The sequence below is a fragment of the Falco biarmicus genome, chromosome 14 (genome assembly GCF_023638135.1).
Source record: "Falco biarmicus isolate bFalBia1 chromosome 14, bFalBia1.pri, whole genome shotgun sequence".
Lineage (NCBI taxonomy): Eukaryota > Metazoa > Chordata > Aves > Falconiformes > Falconidae > Falco > Falco biarmicus.
This window is the reverse complement of record NC_079301.1, coordinates 11466920-11483961: the sequence shown is the minus strand read 5'-3', so window position 1 is coordinate 11483961 and position 17042 is coordinate 11466920. Positions and strand designations below refer to the sequence as shown.

Genomic DNA, 17042 nt, shown 5'->3' with positions numbered 1-17042 from the left:
TGAGCTTTTTCTTAGTTCCACTCTACAGGAGTACAGCATGGTATCTGAAATCAGGTTTTAGAAAACAGGCCAGTCTGTTCCAGTCACTAAGTTCCTGTGAAATTTGTCATAATTACAAGCAGTGCCCAGTAAAGTTGCCAGGATGCAGCTATGCTGTCCATCTCACAGGCAGAGGTCAAGGCCACTGCTGCCAACAGCTTAAGCAGCAGGAGTTTGAAAACACCAGTCACATCAGCCAGTACTGAATAAGCAAAAATACAAACTGTGTTGCAGTTTGGTAACTGAGCACTCTGTTCCTATGAAGATGTGAAGACGCATTTCTCCATCCTCCAGCTCTACGTTCACTAAAAGAAAGAACTCTGCATTGCATTCCCAGCATCTGCTGCCAGGGGATTCACCAGCAGCACGCTGCCACCTGTGGCTGATCCAGTCAGAGCCCAGTGTAGGCTGTCCTGTAACCCACCATGCTCTTGGTAGCTGCCTATCAGTCAGGGCTCATTTGAAACTTCCGTGCTGTGTAGGAGCTTTTAGGGAAAATTCTAAGAGGTGCCAACAGCAGCCAGCCACAGGACAGTGGACATGCAACAGCATGCAGCTGGTGTGAAGCTGTCCCTCTCCCTCTTTGAGCTACCGTTACACTCACAGCCACAGTATGTAACCACTGCCCAATGGTGCAGGTGATGCTCCTTCCCATTAAGCCCCATACTAAACCCACTAGTTGCTCCAGGGGCTTTGCTGATGCATTGCCCCTTAGGGCAGCACAACTGTTTGTGAAGAGGGGCCTACAGCCAAGAGCAGGGGCTGTTGGGATTACTCTGGTCCCTACTGTGTTGAAACCCTTGCTGGGTGCAGAGAATCTTACCTCCTTCTCCTTTTGGGAAAGGGCAGGGAGAAGAAAAAGGCCTACTCTGGCAGCTCTGCTTCCCCCCCCCCCCTTCCCAATCATTACTTCATCTAGCAACTATTCAAATTCACCCTCATGTTCCTAAAATGGAACTGCTATAATAAAGACATTACCTGTTTTAAATGAAACAAGCTGCAGAAGTTCAGAGATGGCCCTTTCATGGAAGCTCATAAACAAGCCTGGAGCAAAGCAGCAGTACAATGCTCAGGCAGAGGAGCCACAGTGCAAAAATCCAGTAGAGCCTCAGGCTTTACATATATTCTAAAACACCCCTCCCTAACACAGCAAGGTGATCACAGCCATTGGCAGGGTTTCTTCAAAAGTCATCAGATTACAACTGATCACTTCCTAAGCAGCTTTGCAAGCAACAGCTTCCTGTTGGGTTGATGCATGTGCAAGTCCCACCCCACCAGCAAGAGAAGGTATGCAAAACTAAGCAACAGATCACTTCCAAATACTTTAATAAGGTCCGTAACAACAAGTAGGATGGAGCTTAGAACTGGATCACCTGGCCCTGGAAGAAGGAAAAGACAGAGCAAGTTTATTAACTGCTGAAATGTCACCACCCTTTCTCAGCCACACAGTATACAAACCTACCTTCCTCTTCTTGTCTCCTCCCAGTTCAAAGTGCTTGCACCTCTTAATCGCCAGCATCCTCTTGGACCTGCAGTTGGGCTCCACACACTCCAGTCTCAGCACAATCTTCTTTGTGGTCTTAGCCTGGGAGGAGAGAAGCAGAGTGTATCAATGAACAAAATGTCCACAAGCAAACAAATTGCTGCTCTTAAGAAAAGCCTGTTATCTGCACTCCTGAAGATCAGCTGCTTGCACTCAAAAGTGTAAAAAAAAAAATATTACCAACAGAGTTAGACCCCCTCCATTAAAAGCCAGAAGACACCTTAAGGACCCATGCGGGAGTATAGTGGGTCTGTACCATCACAATAAGGGACGCTGGCAAAAGCTTTTCAGTGCGGCAGGGCTGGTCCCCTGCAGAGATCAGCCATCCTGGAAGAAAGTCTGTGCCAGTTAATGCACCAAGGAACAGGCACTTCTGCAGCGTGGGAGGACACTGACAGTGCTCAGCAGAAAGCCAGACCGAACAACCATCTGAAAGCAGCACAACTGATAAACTTTCCCCAGAAGGAACGGCAAAACAATGTACTGAATGCAGACCCACAGCTATGGACAAGTTCTATGAAGCCCAGAAGACTACGGAGGGAAGAAACCAAAGCTGTGAGGCTACTGTAGCAGCTGGACAGGGCTGTAACCACTAGTTGCAAGTCTTGGCCAATCATCCATATAGTGCTGACTGGGAAGAAAACAGAAATGGGGATGGCAATGGCATGGTGGAGAGTACCAAGCTGCAAGAGCACTACAGCTGCTTTGTGTACCCTGCTTGCAGAAGCATTTTCTGCAACATCTCCCCACTTCCTGGCAGAAACTCAGCTTGAAAAACTGCTGTACTGTTTTTTTATTCCTGCTGGAAGACTTCCTGAATGTCTCCAGCAGAACACCAGGGCTCTCCAGCAACAAGCCAAACAGCTCTAAGCATAACTAAACAGCTCACACCCATCGAGTTTTGCTGTTCTGCTGTAAACACCATAGATTTTGTCCTCACCCCCACTCCACCTCCTTGGCAGGAGATGCACAGAGGCACAGGGAAAACCTGCTGCAAGATTACAGTCCCAGGCACCCACACTGAAGAGGAAGGACGACAGCAGCAGGTTTCTGCAACTCATCTGTAACAGAATGCACTGATGCCCTTGCACTGCTGCTTTGAGACTCTGAGGAAAGGCCTTATGCAGCAGCTCTCCTTACGCAGCTGCTCTCATTTACTGGCTCAGTAATATGGATTTCCCTGGAGACAGCTGACTGCAAAAAAACAGTGTCATGTTCTGTGGTACCCCCAAGAGCTGCACACGCTTTGTTTTTACCATACCCTTGTCGGTGAAGGCAGCCTCGCTATGCAGAGTGCCTCACAAACCCAGCAAAATGTTTCAGTGAAAACTACTAACACTTTAAGAACATTAGGAAAGCAAGCAGCAGGCTCCTTTTCCCTTTGCTGTACTCTCCCCCTTGGGCAAGCCGTGAAGAAAACACTCCTTTCATCAAAAGTACTGCTTCCAATAATACCCCACTCCCCAGCAGCACCAACACTCCCTGCAGAACCTGCTCTGTAAACACATGCTACACTATTCCTACAAAAAAAAGGAGCACCTACATGAGACAGGAGCAGGAGGGAAGATGAGCAGATGTAGATAAGGAACATTATGCTCCCCAGACAGCACTACCAGCAAAGAGCTGCCATAACACAGCTTGAGCACAGGACCACCACAAGGCTGCAGGAGGCCGAAATATCCCTCTTCAGCTGGGCATGTAGATTGCCAAGAAAGTTTCAGGTCCTCCTGCCAGGAACAGCACTCACCTTCTTACGGAAGATAGGCTTTGTCTGGCCCCCATAGCCGCTTTGCTTCCTATCGTAGCGCCTCTTTCCTACAAGAAGAAACGGCTGTTTAGGCAACAACTCAGGACATGCTACAAGCACAACTGGCACTCCTACTAAACCCCAGCAGGCCTCAGGCTGCAGCTGCACAACCGATGAAGAGCAAACCCCTCTTCTCCCACAGCCACCACCCTGGCAGGCCTACCCAGGCCGTGCCCCAGAGCCCAGCCGTTCCTACCCTGGGCGTAGAGAGAGTCCTTCCCCTTCTTGTACTGGGTGACTTTGTGCGGCTGGTGCTTGCCGCATTTCTTGCAGTAGGTCCGACGTGTTTTCGGGACGTTGACCTGGAAGGGCAGGGAGAAACGAGTCAGCACGGCCAGGACCCACGTTGCAGCCCGCAGAGAGGCCGCCCAGGCCGCGTTCCTGGGGGCCCCTCGCCCCGGCGCTGCCGAGCACAACCCGACCGCTCTCCCCCTCCCCTCGGAGAGGCCCGGCGCCTCCGTCCCGGGCCTACGGCCCCCGCCGCCGCCCTAACCCCGCCTCGCCGCCGGCGAGCACCCACTGCAGCGGCCAGCAGCTCGGGCGGTCGGAGCGAGCCGCTGCCGGGGCGGATGGCGGCAGATAGAGCCAGCCCACAGCCAGCTGCCGCAGGCACTCACCATCTTGCCGCCCGCAGCCCGAAGAGAAGGGGCGCGCCGGAAAAGGAAGCAGAGGGGAGCGGGGAACCATAGAGAGGCGGGCGCAGGGAGGGCGAGCGGCCCGTCAGGCACGGGGCCTGCAGCGCCGCCTCCCGGTGGGAGGAGACGGGGGCGGCGGGCGGGGGGCGCAGGGGGCTCGGGGGTGCGGGGTTTGCGGGGCGGGGGGCTGCGGAGGAGGGAAATGCCGGGCGTAGGGGCAGCGGGCCAGTGGCTGTGGGGGTGCCGAGGGGTGATGGGGCGGGGGTCCGTGGGGGGCGCAGGTGCGGGAGCGGGGCGCGGTGGCGGGCAGCCCGCGGGGCCATGGCGCTGCCCCCCGCTCGCCCGTAGCTCAGGCCCCGGTTCCGCGCTCCGCTCCCCGTGTCCCGGCCCCGCGGCCCCGGCGTGGTGTCCAGGCCCCCCGCGCGCTCCGTGCGGGACAGGCCCCGGCCCCGCATGGCTCCAGGAGGAAACGCAGCTGCTGCTTTTGACTCAGAACCCAGAAAAGGGGAACCGAAAGGGTGGGGTTGGCCGGCCCCGTCCTTCCTCCCTGCGTGGCCGTGGCCGCCCCGCTGTGCCTCCCGGCCTGGCCGCCACAGCCACCCTGACCCGCCGGCGGCGGGGCGCTCGGGGCGTGGGGCAGCGGGCGCGGCGGGACCCCGGCGGGGCTGGGTGAGTGCGGGGGGCGCGGGGGGCCGTGGCCTGGCACCGTGTGGCGCAGGGCGAGGCGTGGCGGGGAGCACGAGGGCGGCCGTGCCCTGGCTGCTGGTGCAGCCCCATGAGCGCTGCTGCGGGGTGGGGGGAGGCTGGTGGCCTCGCACCTCGGCTCGTCTCCTCGGCGGGGCCGGGGGCCGTGGCGCCTGCCGTGGCGGGAGCCATCGCGGGCGCAGGCCACGTGCTGCCGAGCTGCGCGTGAACCGAGCTGGGCAGGCTCCGCTTCTGTCCTGCAGCCTGGCCAGTGCTGTGCAGGCAGCGCCGGAGCGGGGGTGACGCAGCTGTTGCGGCGCCGGGGGCCATGGGGGTGCGGCACTGCAGAGCAGCTGGGTGGAGGGTGGGTGGCAGGGGCTGCAGGGGTGCAATGGAGTCAGGGTGATGCATGGGTGCCAGGGTGCCTTTGCTCCTTGCTCGTGCTTTTTGCAGGGGACGCTGCTGGGGTGTAGCTCTGGGTTTGTTCGCAAGTCTCTCCCATGCGAGAGATTCCCTTCTTTGTCCCTCCCACCCTTCATTTTTTACACCTCCCAGGCTGCACCTTGGGCTGTGGAGTTCGTAGTTCCCAGACACCCCGTTGCCCACTCGCCCTAAGCATGGCAGCCCCACTCCAGCCCCATCACGCAGCGGTGGCAGGCAGGCTTAGCTCCTTTGCTGGGGACTGGCAGGGAACAGGGAGCCCGCTTGCAAAGGGGTGGCCCTGGGGCCATGGTAGGACACAGTGTCCAGTGGCATGGGGCCAGTGGTGGTGTCAGAGCACACTTGTCTGAGGTGTGATGGTGGCAGGAAGTCACGTTAGCTTCCACCCACCCACCCACTCATCACCTCTGCTGTCACAATGCGGCAGCGATGGCTGCCTGCGGGGGTGAGTCCCGCGGGGCACCCGCCACCCCAAAGGACAGACAAGGACCCAGCAGAGCCCGTGGCAGTGCCAGGGAGAGGGTGGCTGCACCATGCTGGGTATGGGGAGGCCGTGCTGGTGACTGGGCGGCTGTGCCGTACTAGGGCAGAACAATTTTCTGAGATATTGTCCTTTCCACTCTGGCGGCACTGTCCCTGAGAACACAGCAAGGATGTGTCCCATCTGCCTGGTACTGCTGGCAGTGACCCAGCTGCTGTAACTCAGTGTAAAGCTTCTGGGGACCTGGCACTGCAGCTGGCGTGGGCTGGAGCCCGGGGCCTCTCTGCTCAGCCCCTGTGGCTGTGCAGGGAGGATGTGTGATGGAAGCCCTCCTGTTCTTGGGACACAGGATCGGCAGCCGTATTTTATAGCTAGGGAACCTGAGGCATGGAGCTACAGGGGAATGCTGAGGTTGCTGTGGGCTCACCCACCACCCTGCCAGCAGTCTGTCCTGTCCCCAGCAGGGACCCCAGTTCCTTTCTCCACAGGCCTGGATCACCCAGAGCAGGCTGCTATTTTTTCTAAAAGACTCTGAGAACCAATACTTTAAGTGGGTTTGGTTTGTTGTGGGGTTTTTGATTATTTTTTTTAAGCCATCCAAACAAGCTAGAAAGGCCTGAGCCATGAGAGCCACAAGGGGAGGGAAAGAAGGACCCTGGGAGGGGGGAACCCTGCTTGTCCCCAACCTCTTTGGCTATAGCCACTGCAGTGGGGCAGGGGCAGGATTGCAGCAGCAGGGTCTGGGCATCACCGGTAGATGGGGGGAGACCCCTGCTCCTGCCCTCAGGCTGGGTCATGCCCCGGAGAGAGGCACAGCAGGTGAGACGAGCTCCTGGCATCTTTGGTTCCCACCTGGTCCTTGTGGCTAGTGAGCCAATGCCTGCCTCCGGCATGGGGGGAGCGGCTGGGCTGGGTAGCAGAGGGCTCAGCCCCTGGCTCTGGCCCACCTCTGAGCCTCCCCCAGAGGAGATGGGCTGTGGGCTGCAGGGGAGGGAAAGAACTTCTCTCAGGTTGGCCACCAAAGCTGTGTTTGTAGGAGCAAAAAGGGAACGAGGTGGAGGTGAAGGGGGAGCAGGGCATGTAGGCAGTCGGGGCAGGAGATGTGAAGGGGATCACAGTTAAGCAGCGGCTCTAAACAGCTCATCAGCTCCCGTTAGGTCCAGGCTGGAGTCAAGTATTGATTACAGCCCTCAGAGGAGGAGATGCCCACTGCTCCAGCCACGTGTCTCTTTGGGGTGCTGGAGCCATCTGAGTGTCGCAGTGCCTGGCTGCAGCATGGAGGGGCAGGGTGGATTTCCAGCTTGTTGAGGGCAGCGCAGTGGTGGGATGCAGGGCTCTCATCTGAGCCCTTTCTTGCCCTCACTGCCCCTGGAGAGGCTCAGGAGGAGAGCTTTGCTGAGGAGGGCTGGGGGAGGATTTAAACCCTCTGGTTGCTGGCTGGAGGCAGCCCTTCGAGCCCGGCCTCCAGCCAGCACTGCTCACAGGGGAGGAAAGGGGTTGAGCATCACCCTGCACTGCTGCAGGCTCTGTGGATGCAGAGGCGAAGCATGACTTTAGAGCTGCTCTGCTCTTGGCAGTGTGGCACTGCGACTGTTCGGGGCCAGGACCTACCCACAGCATTTTTCCCACTGGTCTCCGGTGGCCATCCCTTGCACGTTGCCAAGTCAGCAGGTCCCCAGCATGAAGCGCCTGCGGTGTGGCAGGAGGAAATGCACCCCCCCCCCCCCCCCCCCCCCCCCCCCCGCAACACGCACGCAGGCATGATGTTGGAGGGGAGGAGGGAGCCTGCTGAGTGTAGCTGCTCAGGCTCTGCGCTCCTCCCCAGGGCTGCGCTTCTTGCAGCCTCCCCGGCTCCCTCCCTCTCCAGCCCTCTGTGTCTATCTGTCCAGCCGGGGCCCCTCCAGCATCCGGCTGGGTGGTGGCTTGGTCCACAGCCTGGTGCTGGAGAGGTGATGGGAAAGGGAGAGGTCCCATCGCAAATACCCCACACTGGCCTGCCAGCACACCTCTGCAGCTGATTCCCCCCGTGGAGGTCCCAGCATCCCCCAGCTGCCCCTCAGGCAGCGGGGAGATTGCCCCTGGGTGAGGTCCAGCAGTGGGCAGGTCTTTGGCTGAGCAGGTGCCGTGTCGGTGTTGTCCCCACAGCAACCCAGTGAGCACAGTTCGGAGGAGACTGGGAGGCCGACATGGCCAGCGTCATCCTGGAGAGCATCTTCTTGAAGCGCTCACAGCAGAAGAAGAAAACGTCTCCCCTCAACTTCAAGAAGCGTCTGTTCCTGTTGACAGAAAGCAAGCTGTCCTACTACGAGTATGACTTTGAGCGAGGGGTGAGTTGACGGCCACAGGGCCACAGCAGTGCCCATGGGTCGCCAGTTGTCCCTCACCAGCACCCAGCCCATGGAGCGGTTGGTTTGAGTCTCCCCAGGGCTCCCCCTTGGCAATCATTCAAACCAAATCCATCTCTTGCAGCGCCGGGGCAGTAAGAAGGGCTCAGTGGACATTGAGAAGATCACCTGCGTGGAAACGGTGGTACCTGAAAATAATCCTCCTCCTGAGCGGCAGGTCCTGGTGAGGAAGGTCCTGGGGTCCCTGCTTGTGTCCCCCTGTCCCCTCGTTGGGGAAGTAGGGAGAGTTACCCTGTCCTGGGGTGGTGGGAATTGGGACAGCCCTGCTTGGCACAGGGGGCTCTGCACCCACAGCCCTTGCTATACCCAAGGTCTAGCTTGATGCAGGGCAGGGGGATGCTAGCAGCCAAGCAGCAGGATGCCAGCCTCTATCTCTGCCTCTGTCTTCCAGAGGAAAGGAGAGGATTACAACAACATGGAGCAAATCTCAATCATCGAACGGTTCCCCTACCCCTTCCAGGTGAGTTCTCACTGCAACCCCTTTGCCAGTCCACTCTGCCCCCTTGCAGGGTACTGAGGGGAGGACCCCAAGAGGGACCTGGGGCCAAACAGCATCGCTGCCCCAGTGCCAGGTGTCACTCAGCTGTCTGGGGACATCCTGCTGCTGTCCACACTGCGTACTGCAGGCAGGTGAGCCTCTGTGAGCCCTGAGGATTTTGGCAGCTTTATTTAAGGGGGCTGTTTAGATAGAAACCTGTTTCTGGGCACTGCCCTACCCCTTTTGGTCCCCTAGCCAGTGCTGGAGGGATGCTGCCTGCCCACTCAGCCCCCAGCCCAGCTGCCTGCCCCTGCTGGCACCCACTGTGGCCCCCGACACACTGAAAGTCAGAGAAGGAAGTGGAAAGTCTCGGGGGAGGGGGCTTATTTATAACCTCTCCGTCACAGTCCCACGAGCACCGTGTGGGACCAGCACACGTTGTCATGGCTTGTGCTCTGCACCGGCTGCTTGCGGTGGCCACGTGCCTCAGCTGCCCCTGTCCTCCCTGGGAGACCCCCAGCTGAGGCACTGAGGCGTGTGGTTCTGCAGGTGGTATATGATGAAGGGCCCCTCTACGTCTTCTCTCCAACGGAGGAGTTGCGCAAGCGCTGGATCCATCAGCTGAAGAGCGGTGAGTTTGAGGGCTCTGTGGCTGCTTTGGAAAGCAAGCACAAGCAACAAGTTGTGTGTGTGGCACAACCCAGAGCGCCGGGTTTCCGAGGGCTAGCTATCTTGTGGTTACCTTATCCCATGTCTACGGAAGAGCAAGTGCTGATCAGAAACTTCTCCCGTGATGAGCAGACTTGTAAGGCCATGTCTCCACACACACGCTTCTTAACATCCCTGAGCTGACATCAGCCGTTCCTGCCTGGGGGAGATGGACATTCACCTCTGTCACCCTCTGACTTCTGCAGCACCACAGCCACCTTGGTTGAGGCTTCTCGCCCTCTCACAAGCCTGCTCCAAATCAGCCCAAGCAGGCTCAGAAGTTATTGAGGGCAAGAGGAAATAGCAGATGTGGCCACGCAGCTGTACTGGCATGCAAGGCGAGAGTAGAACCCCCAGTACTTTAGGGAGCATGGACAAAAAGCCTGCTGAAAGCCAGGGAGTGTCTTTCCTAGCCCAGCCCAAGCCTCGCTCAGCGCTGCTGAGCTAACGCTGAGCTGCGTGGGTGCTACCTCCTCGAGCTGAGAGTGTGTTGCAGCAGCGCTGCGCAGAGGGGCTGGGGTGCTTGCAGCTGGCTGAAATCTGCTGGAGCTGCCCGTCTGTGTCTCTTGGTGCGTGTGTATTTTTCTGTGGCTTTGTGCTGGTGGGGTGAGATTAGCTGCTCAAATTGACACAGGGAAGTTTGCCTGAGCAAGGCGGAAGCAAAGCAGGCTGATAACGGGGAAGTCAGTTATTTCACGAGAGCCCTGCTGCTGTGCCCCGGCAGGCAGCCAGTCCTCTGCCTGTTCCTCTGCTGTGGCAGCTGAAGCCAGCGGAAAATCCACAGGGAAAAGGGGAGAGAAAATTCTGGCCTTTTGCAGCGGGGATGCCCTCATCCTGCTCTACTAGCAGGTTGCTCTCTTGCAATCTGCAGAGCTGCTGTGGGACACCACCGTGCTGCAGGGGTGTGTAGGCACATCCAGTTGTCCCTCTAGCCTGAGGAGAAGTACAAGGAAGTTGGTTGGAGTGTGCCTAGCAAGGGAGCCGTGTCCCAGCAAGGGAAGTCTCTGAGCAGGCAGGGGATGGTAGTAGTGCCCTGCTCTCCCTGTGGACAAGCCAGGCACAGCACTGGCCTCCCTCCCTGCTTCTGAAAAAAAAAAGGGTTCAAAAGGACTGCGAACCGTGGGCCTCAGCAGCCTGGGGGATGCTGGATGTTTCATCTGGCATGAAGGCTGGTCACAGCAGGACCTGGCCCTCCAAGCATGCCTGTGTCCCTTTGCAGAGCTGCTGAAGAGCTTTGATCAAATCTGAGAGGAAAGCCCTGGCCCCTGCCCCAAGCTAGGGGGTTTGTGGCATGGGGTTTGCATAGCCACAGCACCGAAACATGAGTGATGAGCTGAGGGAAACCTGAGCAGCAGGGCGGCATGTGACTGTGTATCAGTAGCATGGCAGAGGGTGAAATGATTTAATGGGGCTGGTCATTGGCATTCAGGGAGCAGAGAGCCCTCTGCACCAGGCAGGGGGCCCAGCCCTGGGTCACACGCATCTCCCTTTCTCTGCCAGTGATCCGGTACAACAGTGACCTGGTACAGAAGTATCACCCCTGCTTCTGGATTGATGGCCAGTACCTGTGCTGCTCCCAGACAGCCAAGAATGCCATGGGCTGCCAGATCCTGGAGAGCAGGAACGGCAGTAAGAACTGGGCACCCTCCCCTTGCCCCAGCCCCAGCCCCTGGGGACCACCACAGCACAATGCCAGGGATCTTTTCTCACCTTAGTCCCTTTTCTGTTCTGAAGGTTTAAAAGTTGGGCGGTCTTATCGCAAGACAAAGAAGCCTCTTCCCCCCACTCCTGAGGAGGACCAGGTGGGGGTCTGCATCAGCATGTGGGTTTGCTCCAAGGTGTTTAAGGAAAGGTCTACCCACGAAAAGCCAACGCATTCAGTGACTGACAGGGCATTGCTCGGAGTTGTACAGGCCAGCGCTCTGCTCTGGAGAGGGATGTCAAGATAGTGCCTAAGGGAGAAGGAAGAACCAGGGGATGGAGCCCAAAGGCCTAGAGGAGAGTCAAATGATCTCACCCCTGAGGTTTCCCAGGAAGCTGGGGTGATAGCTGGGAGGATAGAGAAGCCCTGGTATAGGGTGGAGGAGTCACAGGTTAAGCCAAAAGGTAGAGAGAAAACTGTTATATTTTGTTAGGATGGGTCTCCATGGAGGAAATGTTGCAATAACAAGCACTGGAGGGGGAGGTTGGTCTCCTGGTGGAGACACACGGTGGGAGCTGAGATGAATGCTGCACTGACCTGGCCTGAGCTCACTGCCCTGCCAGGCCTGGGGAGGGTCTCACCTGGGAAACAGTGTGTCTGCCAGCCTCACCGTGTCCCATGCTTTCCCTCGCTCTGGGGAAGATGGTGATGAAGCCCCTGCCTCCTGAGCCAGCCCCCAGCACAGCAGGCGAGATGAAGAAGGTGGTGGCTCTCTATGACTACCTGCCGATGAATGCGCAGGACCTGCAGCTGCAGAAGGGCGAGGAGTACTTTATCCTGGAGGAAAGCCACCTGCCCTGGTGGAAAGCCCGTGACAAGAACGGGTAAGAGCTCCCACTGCCCGCAGCACTCGCCCTGCGATGGTGTCCTCTCCTGGTGCCAAGGCACTGGTGGGCAAACACCCCCCCAGCACCGCAGGGTTAGCACCAGCTGCCCACCTGCCTGCGGGCTCACGTGTGGGATGGCACATGAGAAGGGTGAGGGAGACTGAAGCAGGTTGTGGTATCAGCCCTCCCCAAGCATGAACCCAAATAGGACTGCACCAAGGTTTTTGAGCCTATTTCTACTCAGCCTTCTGGGACAGGTACCTGCTTTCCCCTTGACCTCCTCCATCAGTGTGTTCCCCTTGTCTCCTGCAGGAGGGAAGGATACATCCCCAGCAACTATGTCACTGAAACCAGCAACTCCCTGGAGATCTTTGAGTGAGTAAGAGAAGATGCAGGGATGTGGCAAGTTGTATTTGGTCAGAAACTTTTTAAATTCAGCCCTGTGAACCTATGCAGCCTGCAGGCCCAGCCTGGCTGAGTCACTCTCCCTCTTGCACACCCTTCAAGAGCCTCCAGCCTTGGCTCTTGACAAGCCATCCCTGCCCTTCTCCCTGCACTGCCTGGGCTGGCTGGGCCAGTGTCAGACCAGGCTGGGAACAGTGGTGGCTGTAGTGATCTCCCTGACGGCTGTGTCCCTGTTCCAGGTGGTACTCAAAGAATATCACTCGGAGTCAGGCGGAGCAACTGCTGAAACAGGAGGTAAGTGTTGGGTACCGAGGCTGCGTCCTTTCTACAAACCAACCCTCCGTGGGCTGCTGTCGTGTGTCTAGCATGGGACCAACCCTGGCTTGCGCCGGGAGGGGAATGTCACCCCAACAGCCCTAGGAACCATCTCTACTCCAACATGGCCTCCTCCTGGCAAGCACTTCAGCAGGTGGCCCCCCAAGGCAGGGGCTGGAAGTAGGACTCCTCTGACTTCTTGCACCCTCCCCAGCCACGCTGTGATCTTCAATCACTTTAAGTCTTGCCTGTTACAGTCACGCCTCCCCACAACCACCCCGTCCCCTCTCCCCTTTCTGTTGTAGGGTAAGGAAGGGGGCTTCATTGTCCGAGACTCTACCAGCAAGACAGGAAAGTACACGGTCTCTGTCTATGCCAAGTCCTCTGCGTAAGTGGGTCTAAGAACAGCTTGTTCCTACTTGAGAGGGTCCCTCCAGGCACCCCTCACACTGCCTGGCCTTCCATGCCACTGACACCCATGTACTGTCTCTCCAGAGACCCCCAAGGCACAATCCGCCATTACGTTGTATGCTGCACCCCCCAGAATCAGTATTACCTGGCAGAAAAGCACCTGTTCAACACCATCCCGGAGCTCATCACGTACCATCAGCACAACTCTGCCGGTCAGTATTTGGGGGACAGGGTGAGGCCAGAAGTGCTTTCACTGACACAACAGTATCCTCACCTTCTTGCACTGAAGGCCGGAGGCTTGTGCTCTCTGCTGGAACATGGCAGTTAAGTGTGGTGTGACAATATACCTTTTTGTGCTTCAGGGCTTATATCCAGATTGAAGTACCCTGTGTCTCAACATCAGAAAAGCGCTCCTTCCACAGCTGGCCTTGGCTATGGTAAGCTGGGCTACCTCATGGTTCCCTTGTTGCAGGGCCCACCTCTACCCGCAGTGACTTTCCAGGGCTGGAATCCTGCCTGTCCCGTGGCAGCAGGGCTCACAGCCTTCCTAGGAGTCACTGCCTGACACTCGCTGGTCCTCTGCTGACAGTACTGACCAAGAAATGCCACAAGCTAACTTTGCTTTCCATCCCCTGGAGGAACAGGTCTCAGATTGTGTGGATTTTTTAGGATGGTTTTTCAGGGAGCACACACTCCTGAGCTCTTGGGTGTCTGTCATGGTTTCAGCTGGGATAGAGTTAATTTTCTTCCTAGTAGCTGGTACAGCGCTGCATTTTGGATTTAGTATGAGAATAACGTTGATAGCACACTGATGGTTTAGTTGTGGCCAAGTAGTGCTTACTCTAAATCAAGGACTTTTCAGTTTTCCGTGTTCTGCCAGTGAGGAGGTGCACCAGAAGCCAGGAGGGAACACAGCCAGGACAGCTGTGGGATATTCCATACCATAGGATGTCATGCTCAGTATATAAACTGGGGGGAGCTGGCTGGGAGGTGCCGATCGCTGCTTGGGGGCTGGCTGGGTGTGGGTCAGCAGGTGGTGAGCAACTGTATTGTGAACCACCCATTTTTCTTGAGTTTTCTTCTCTTTTTTCTTATCTCCCTTTTCATTACACTTACTATGAGTAGTAATAGTATATTTCACTTTATTCCAATTATTAAACAGTTCTTAGCTCAACCCACAGGTGTTACTTTTTTCTGATTCTCCTCCCCATCCCACTGGGGTGTGGGGGACAGGGAGTGAGCGAGCGGCTGTGGTACTTAGGTGCTGACTGGGGTTAAACCATGGCAGCTTGCTAGATCTGATGACTGGGAGCACCCTGTAGGGTGGTCACCTGCACCCACGTTACACTCACACTCTTTTTCCTAGGGTCGTGGGAGATTGACCCGAAGGATCTGACGTTCCTGAAGGAACTGGGTACAGGACAGTTTGGCGTGGTGAAGTACGGGAAATGGAGAGGCCAGTATGATGTTGCTATCAAGATGATCAGGGAGGGCTCCATGTCAGAGGATGAGTTTATCGACGAAGCCAAAGTCATGATGTAAGTTGCGTGCAGCCTGCAAGTCAGTGCTGGATATGCCTTGCCAGAATGGCTGCACTCCTGGGTGGTGTGGAGGGACTCCCAGGCAGTCTCATACTGCAAAATTCATCCAAGAACCTACTGCCTTTGTGCTGATTGCCAGTGAGCTTTTCCACCATCAGCTGAGCTAGGAGTACCTTCCTTTCCCACGTTCTCTTTATTCACAGATGCTTCTTTTGCTGCTTGACCTTCTAGATGCTCAGAATTGCCTTTCTTGTCCCCCACACAGGAATCTCTCTCATGAGAAGCTGGTGCAGCTCTATGGGGTCTGCACCAAGCAGCGTCCCATCTTCATCATCACCGAGTACATGGCCAACGGCTGCCTCCTGAACTTTTTGAGGGAAACTCGGCGGCGGTTCCAGCCTGCCGAACTGCTGGAGATGTGCAAGGATGTCTGTGAAGCTATGGAGTACCTGGAATCCAAGCAGTTCCTGCACCGAGACCTGGTAGGGCTGTGGCTGAAGGACACATCTCCAGCTCTGCAACAGCCACAGCATGTCCTAGACAGGGTCCAGCTAGTTCATCAACATGAGGAGAGGCAGCTCTGCAGCCTTTTCTGCAGAACGTCCCTTTAAGCTTCCCTGCCCGCCTGAGCACAGTGGTGTGTTCTGAAATCACTCCTCTGCAGCAAGTTAGCAGAGGCTGCAAAAGGGGCAGGACTAGGTAGTTTTCCAGGGGATGGGAAATGCATTTGCAGCTAGGGGAGTGTTTGTGTTAGGCAGCACAGGCAGCATCGCTGTCTCAGATGTGAAAAGGGACCTCTTGACTCCCATGAAAAGCTGAGCCTGTGGTTTGTCAGGCCTTGGGCTGGTATTGCCAGCTTGCAGTCCTGCCAAGTGCTGTACTTGTTCAGGCAAAATCCCACCAGGGAAGTGGCCCTTCTGTAGATAAGCAGGATGCCTGGAGGCCTCTCGCTATCTTTGCTGAGCACTTTGCAGGTTGCCCCAGTCCGGGTGAACTTTTGGGACAAAGTGAGGCAAAGTGTTAAGCAGGTGGGGGCAAGATGAAGTTCCAGATGGTACAGGGGGATGGGAGAGGCAGGAACAGGTAGGAGTGACTGCCTCCATATCTCCATCCACAGGCTGCTCGCAACTGTTTGGTGAACAACGAAGGAATTGTGAAAGTATCAGATTTTGGCCTTTCCAGGTCTGGTAGATCCATCTGTGTCACCTTCTGGTCTCAAGCCCCCATCTCCTCCTTCAGTCTCTTCTATACCTCAGTCTTTCTCCTCACCATCCTCCAGCTCTGCTTCATATTCTACTGTCTTTCCACTTTATCTGTCTGACTCAACCTTCTGCTTCTCCACTTTCTACCATCCCTTTCTTACTCCCCCCATCCCTTTTCTCCCCTCTCTGCTTTTTCTTTCCCCCCACCTCTAGTCTCCTGGCTGCAGCTTTCTCTCCACATCCCCTTTTTGCTATGCTTCTGTGTCACCCTACCCTTTCCCTAGTCCCGACTGACATACACTTGTTTGCAGAGGGACATTTCTGCCTGTTGAAACCCATGCAGAGTGCAACCTCTGATCGCTCCGAGAGCTGTCGATATTCCTTTTGGGCTGGGTTGGTTGCATGGAGGAGTGAAATGCAAAATCCAGGAACAGGCACCCTGATCCATTTATTGTGCTGCAGGTATGTTCTAGATGACGAATACACCAGCTCCATGGGGTCAAAGTTTCCTGTGCGGTGGTCTCCCCCTGAAGTGCTTCTGTACAGCAAGTTCAGCAGCAAGTCTGATGTCTGGGCCTTTGGTAAGAGCACAGCATTAATGGCTTGGAGGTCAGAGAACAGGGGGCGGGGGGGGGGGTGGGGGGGGGCAGGGGCAGCAACAGCCAGCTCCTCTGCAAACCAGCTTCAGGCACAGGCGCTCCCGTGCCATTAACTGTCCCTGCCATTCCTGTAACAGGCGTTCTGATGTGGGAAGTTTACTCTCTGGGAAAGATGCCTTACGAGAGGTTTAATAACAGTGAGACAACAGAGCACGTCATCCAAGGCCTGCGCCTCTACCGGCCGCAGCAGGCCTCGGAGCGGGTCTATGCCGTCATGTACAGCTGCTGGCACGAGGTAAGTTGTTCTCACCCTTGGTGGCCACCGCGGCTGCCCAGGGGGGTGCCAACATGGCCCTGCGGCTCCCCTGGGGAGTGGTGGGGTGGCCGGCAGGCTCCAGCTGGGCTCTCCCTTCCCGCACGGCAGAAGCCTGAGGAGCGCCCGACCTTCACCGCGCTGCTGGGCAGCATCCTGGACATCACAGACGAGGAGCCCTGACCCCGGGCCGGCTCAGCCCGGCCTGCTGACCCCCGCCTGGTGCCGGTGGCTGGTACTACCGGGCCGGCGCTGCCGCACCACCTGCCGGGACGGACCTGCGCACCGGACGGCACCTCAGAACCACTGTCATGGACACAGCTCACACACCCCCACCCCGCGAGCAGGGGCCTGCGGGGCCCTCACGGCTGCCACCGCGGCCCGTGTCACCGGCAGGGCCCCTCACGGCCAGGGACAGAGGCGGGGCCGCTGTCCCACCCAGGCCCGCGCACAATAAACGGTTCTAAGGCGCACCCCTCCCTGCGTGCCGCCCCGCCCTGGCTTGG

At 57.1% G+C, this 17042-nt stretch overlaps 2 protein-coding genes across 2 annotated transcripts; one reads left to right on the top strand and one right to left on the bottom strand.

Annotated features, from left to right (window-relative positions):
• Positions 1-1348: 1348 nt before the first annotated feature.
• On the bottom strand, positions 1349-4150 carry RPL36A (ribosomal protein L36a). The gene is made up of 5 exons (XM_056359254.1): positions 4007-4150; positions 3586-3691; positions 3330-3397; positions 1502-1624; positions 1349-1418 (listed from the first exon to the last, which is right to left on the bottom strand). The coding sequence occupies exons 1-5, from the start codon at positions 4007-4009 to the stop codon at positions 1398-1400; spliced, it is 321 nt and encodes a 106-aa protein (XP_056215229.1). The 5' UTR covers positions 4010-4150; the 3' UTR covers positions 1349-1397.
• A 394-nt stretch (positions 4151-4544) lies between these two features.
• BTK (Bruton tyrosine kinase) lies at positions 4545-17009 on the top strand. Its single transcript, XM_056359246.1, has 19 exons — positions 4545-4693; positions 7776-7957; positions 8100-8198; positions 8427-8495; positions 9063-9144; positions 10722-10850; positions 10956-11023; positions 11566-11747; positions 12063-12125; positions 12395-12449; positions 12776-12858; positions 12966-13093; positions 13244-13318; positions 14248-14419; positions 14688-14904; positions 15540-15604; positions 16087-16205; positions 16361-16518; positions 16648-17009. Exons 2-19 carry the CDS (start codon positions 7817-7819, stop codon positions 16717-16719), a joined length of 1977 nt encoding a protein of 658 aa, XP_056215221.1. The 5' UTR covers positions 4545-4693; positions 7776-7816; the 3' UTR covers positions 16720-17009.
• The last annotated feature ends 33 nt before the right edge of the window (positions 17010-17042 follow it).

What these genes read in the sequence shown, in the direction of transcription:
- RPL36A (XM_056359254.1), bottom strand. An exon ending in GGACTCTCTCTACGCCCAGG is followed by an intron (nt 3,398 to 3,585) that starts GTAGGAACGGCT and finishes TTCTTCTTGTAG; the next exon opens with GAAAGAGGCGCTACGATAGG. An exon ending in AGCCTATCTTCCGTAAGAAG is followed by an intron (nt 1,625 to 3,329) that starts GTGAGTGCTGTT and finishes CTCTCCTCCCAG; the next exon opens with GCTAAGACCACAAAGAAGAT.
- BTK (XM_056359246.1), top strand. Translation starts at nt 7,817, where the DNA reads ATGGCCAGCGTCATCCTGGAGAGCATCTTCTTGAAGCGCTCACAGCAG. An exon ending in AAAGCCCGTGACAAGAACGG is followed by an intron (nt 11,748 to 12,062) that starts GTAAGAGCTCCC and finishes TGTCTCCTGCAG; the next exon opens with GAGGGAAGGATACATCCCCA. An exon ending in TGTACAGCTGCTGGCACGAG is followed by an intron (nt 16,519 to 16,647) that starts GTAAGTTGTTCT and finishes CCCGCACGGCAG; the next exon opens with AAGCCTGAGGAGCGCCCGAC.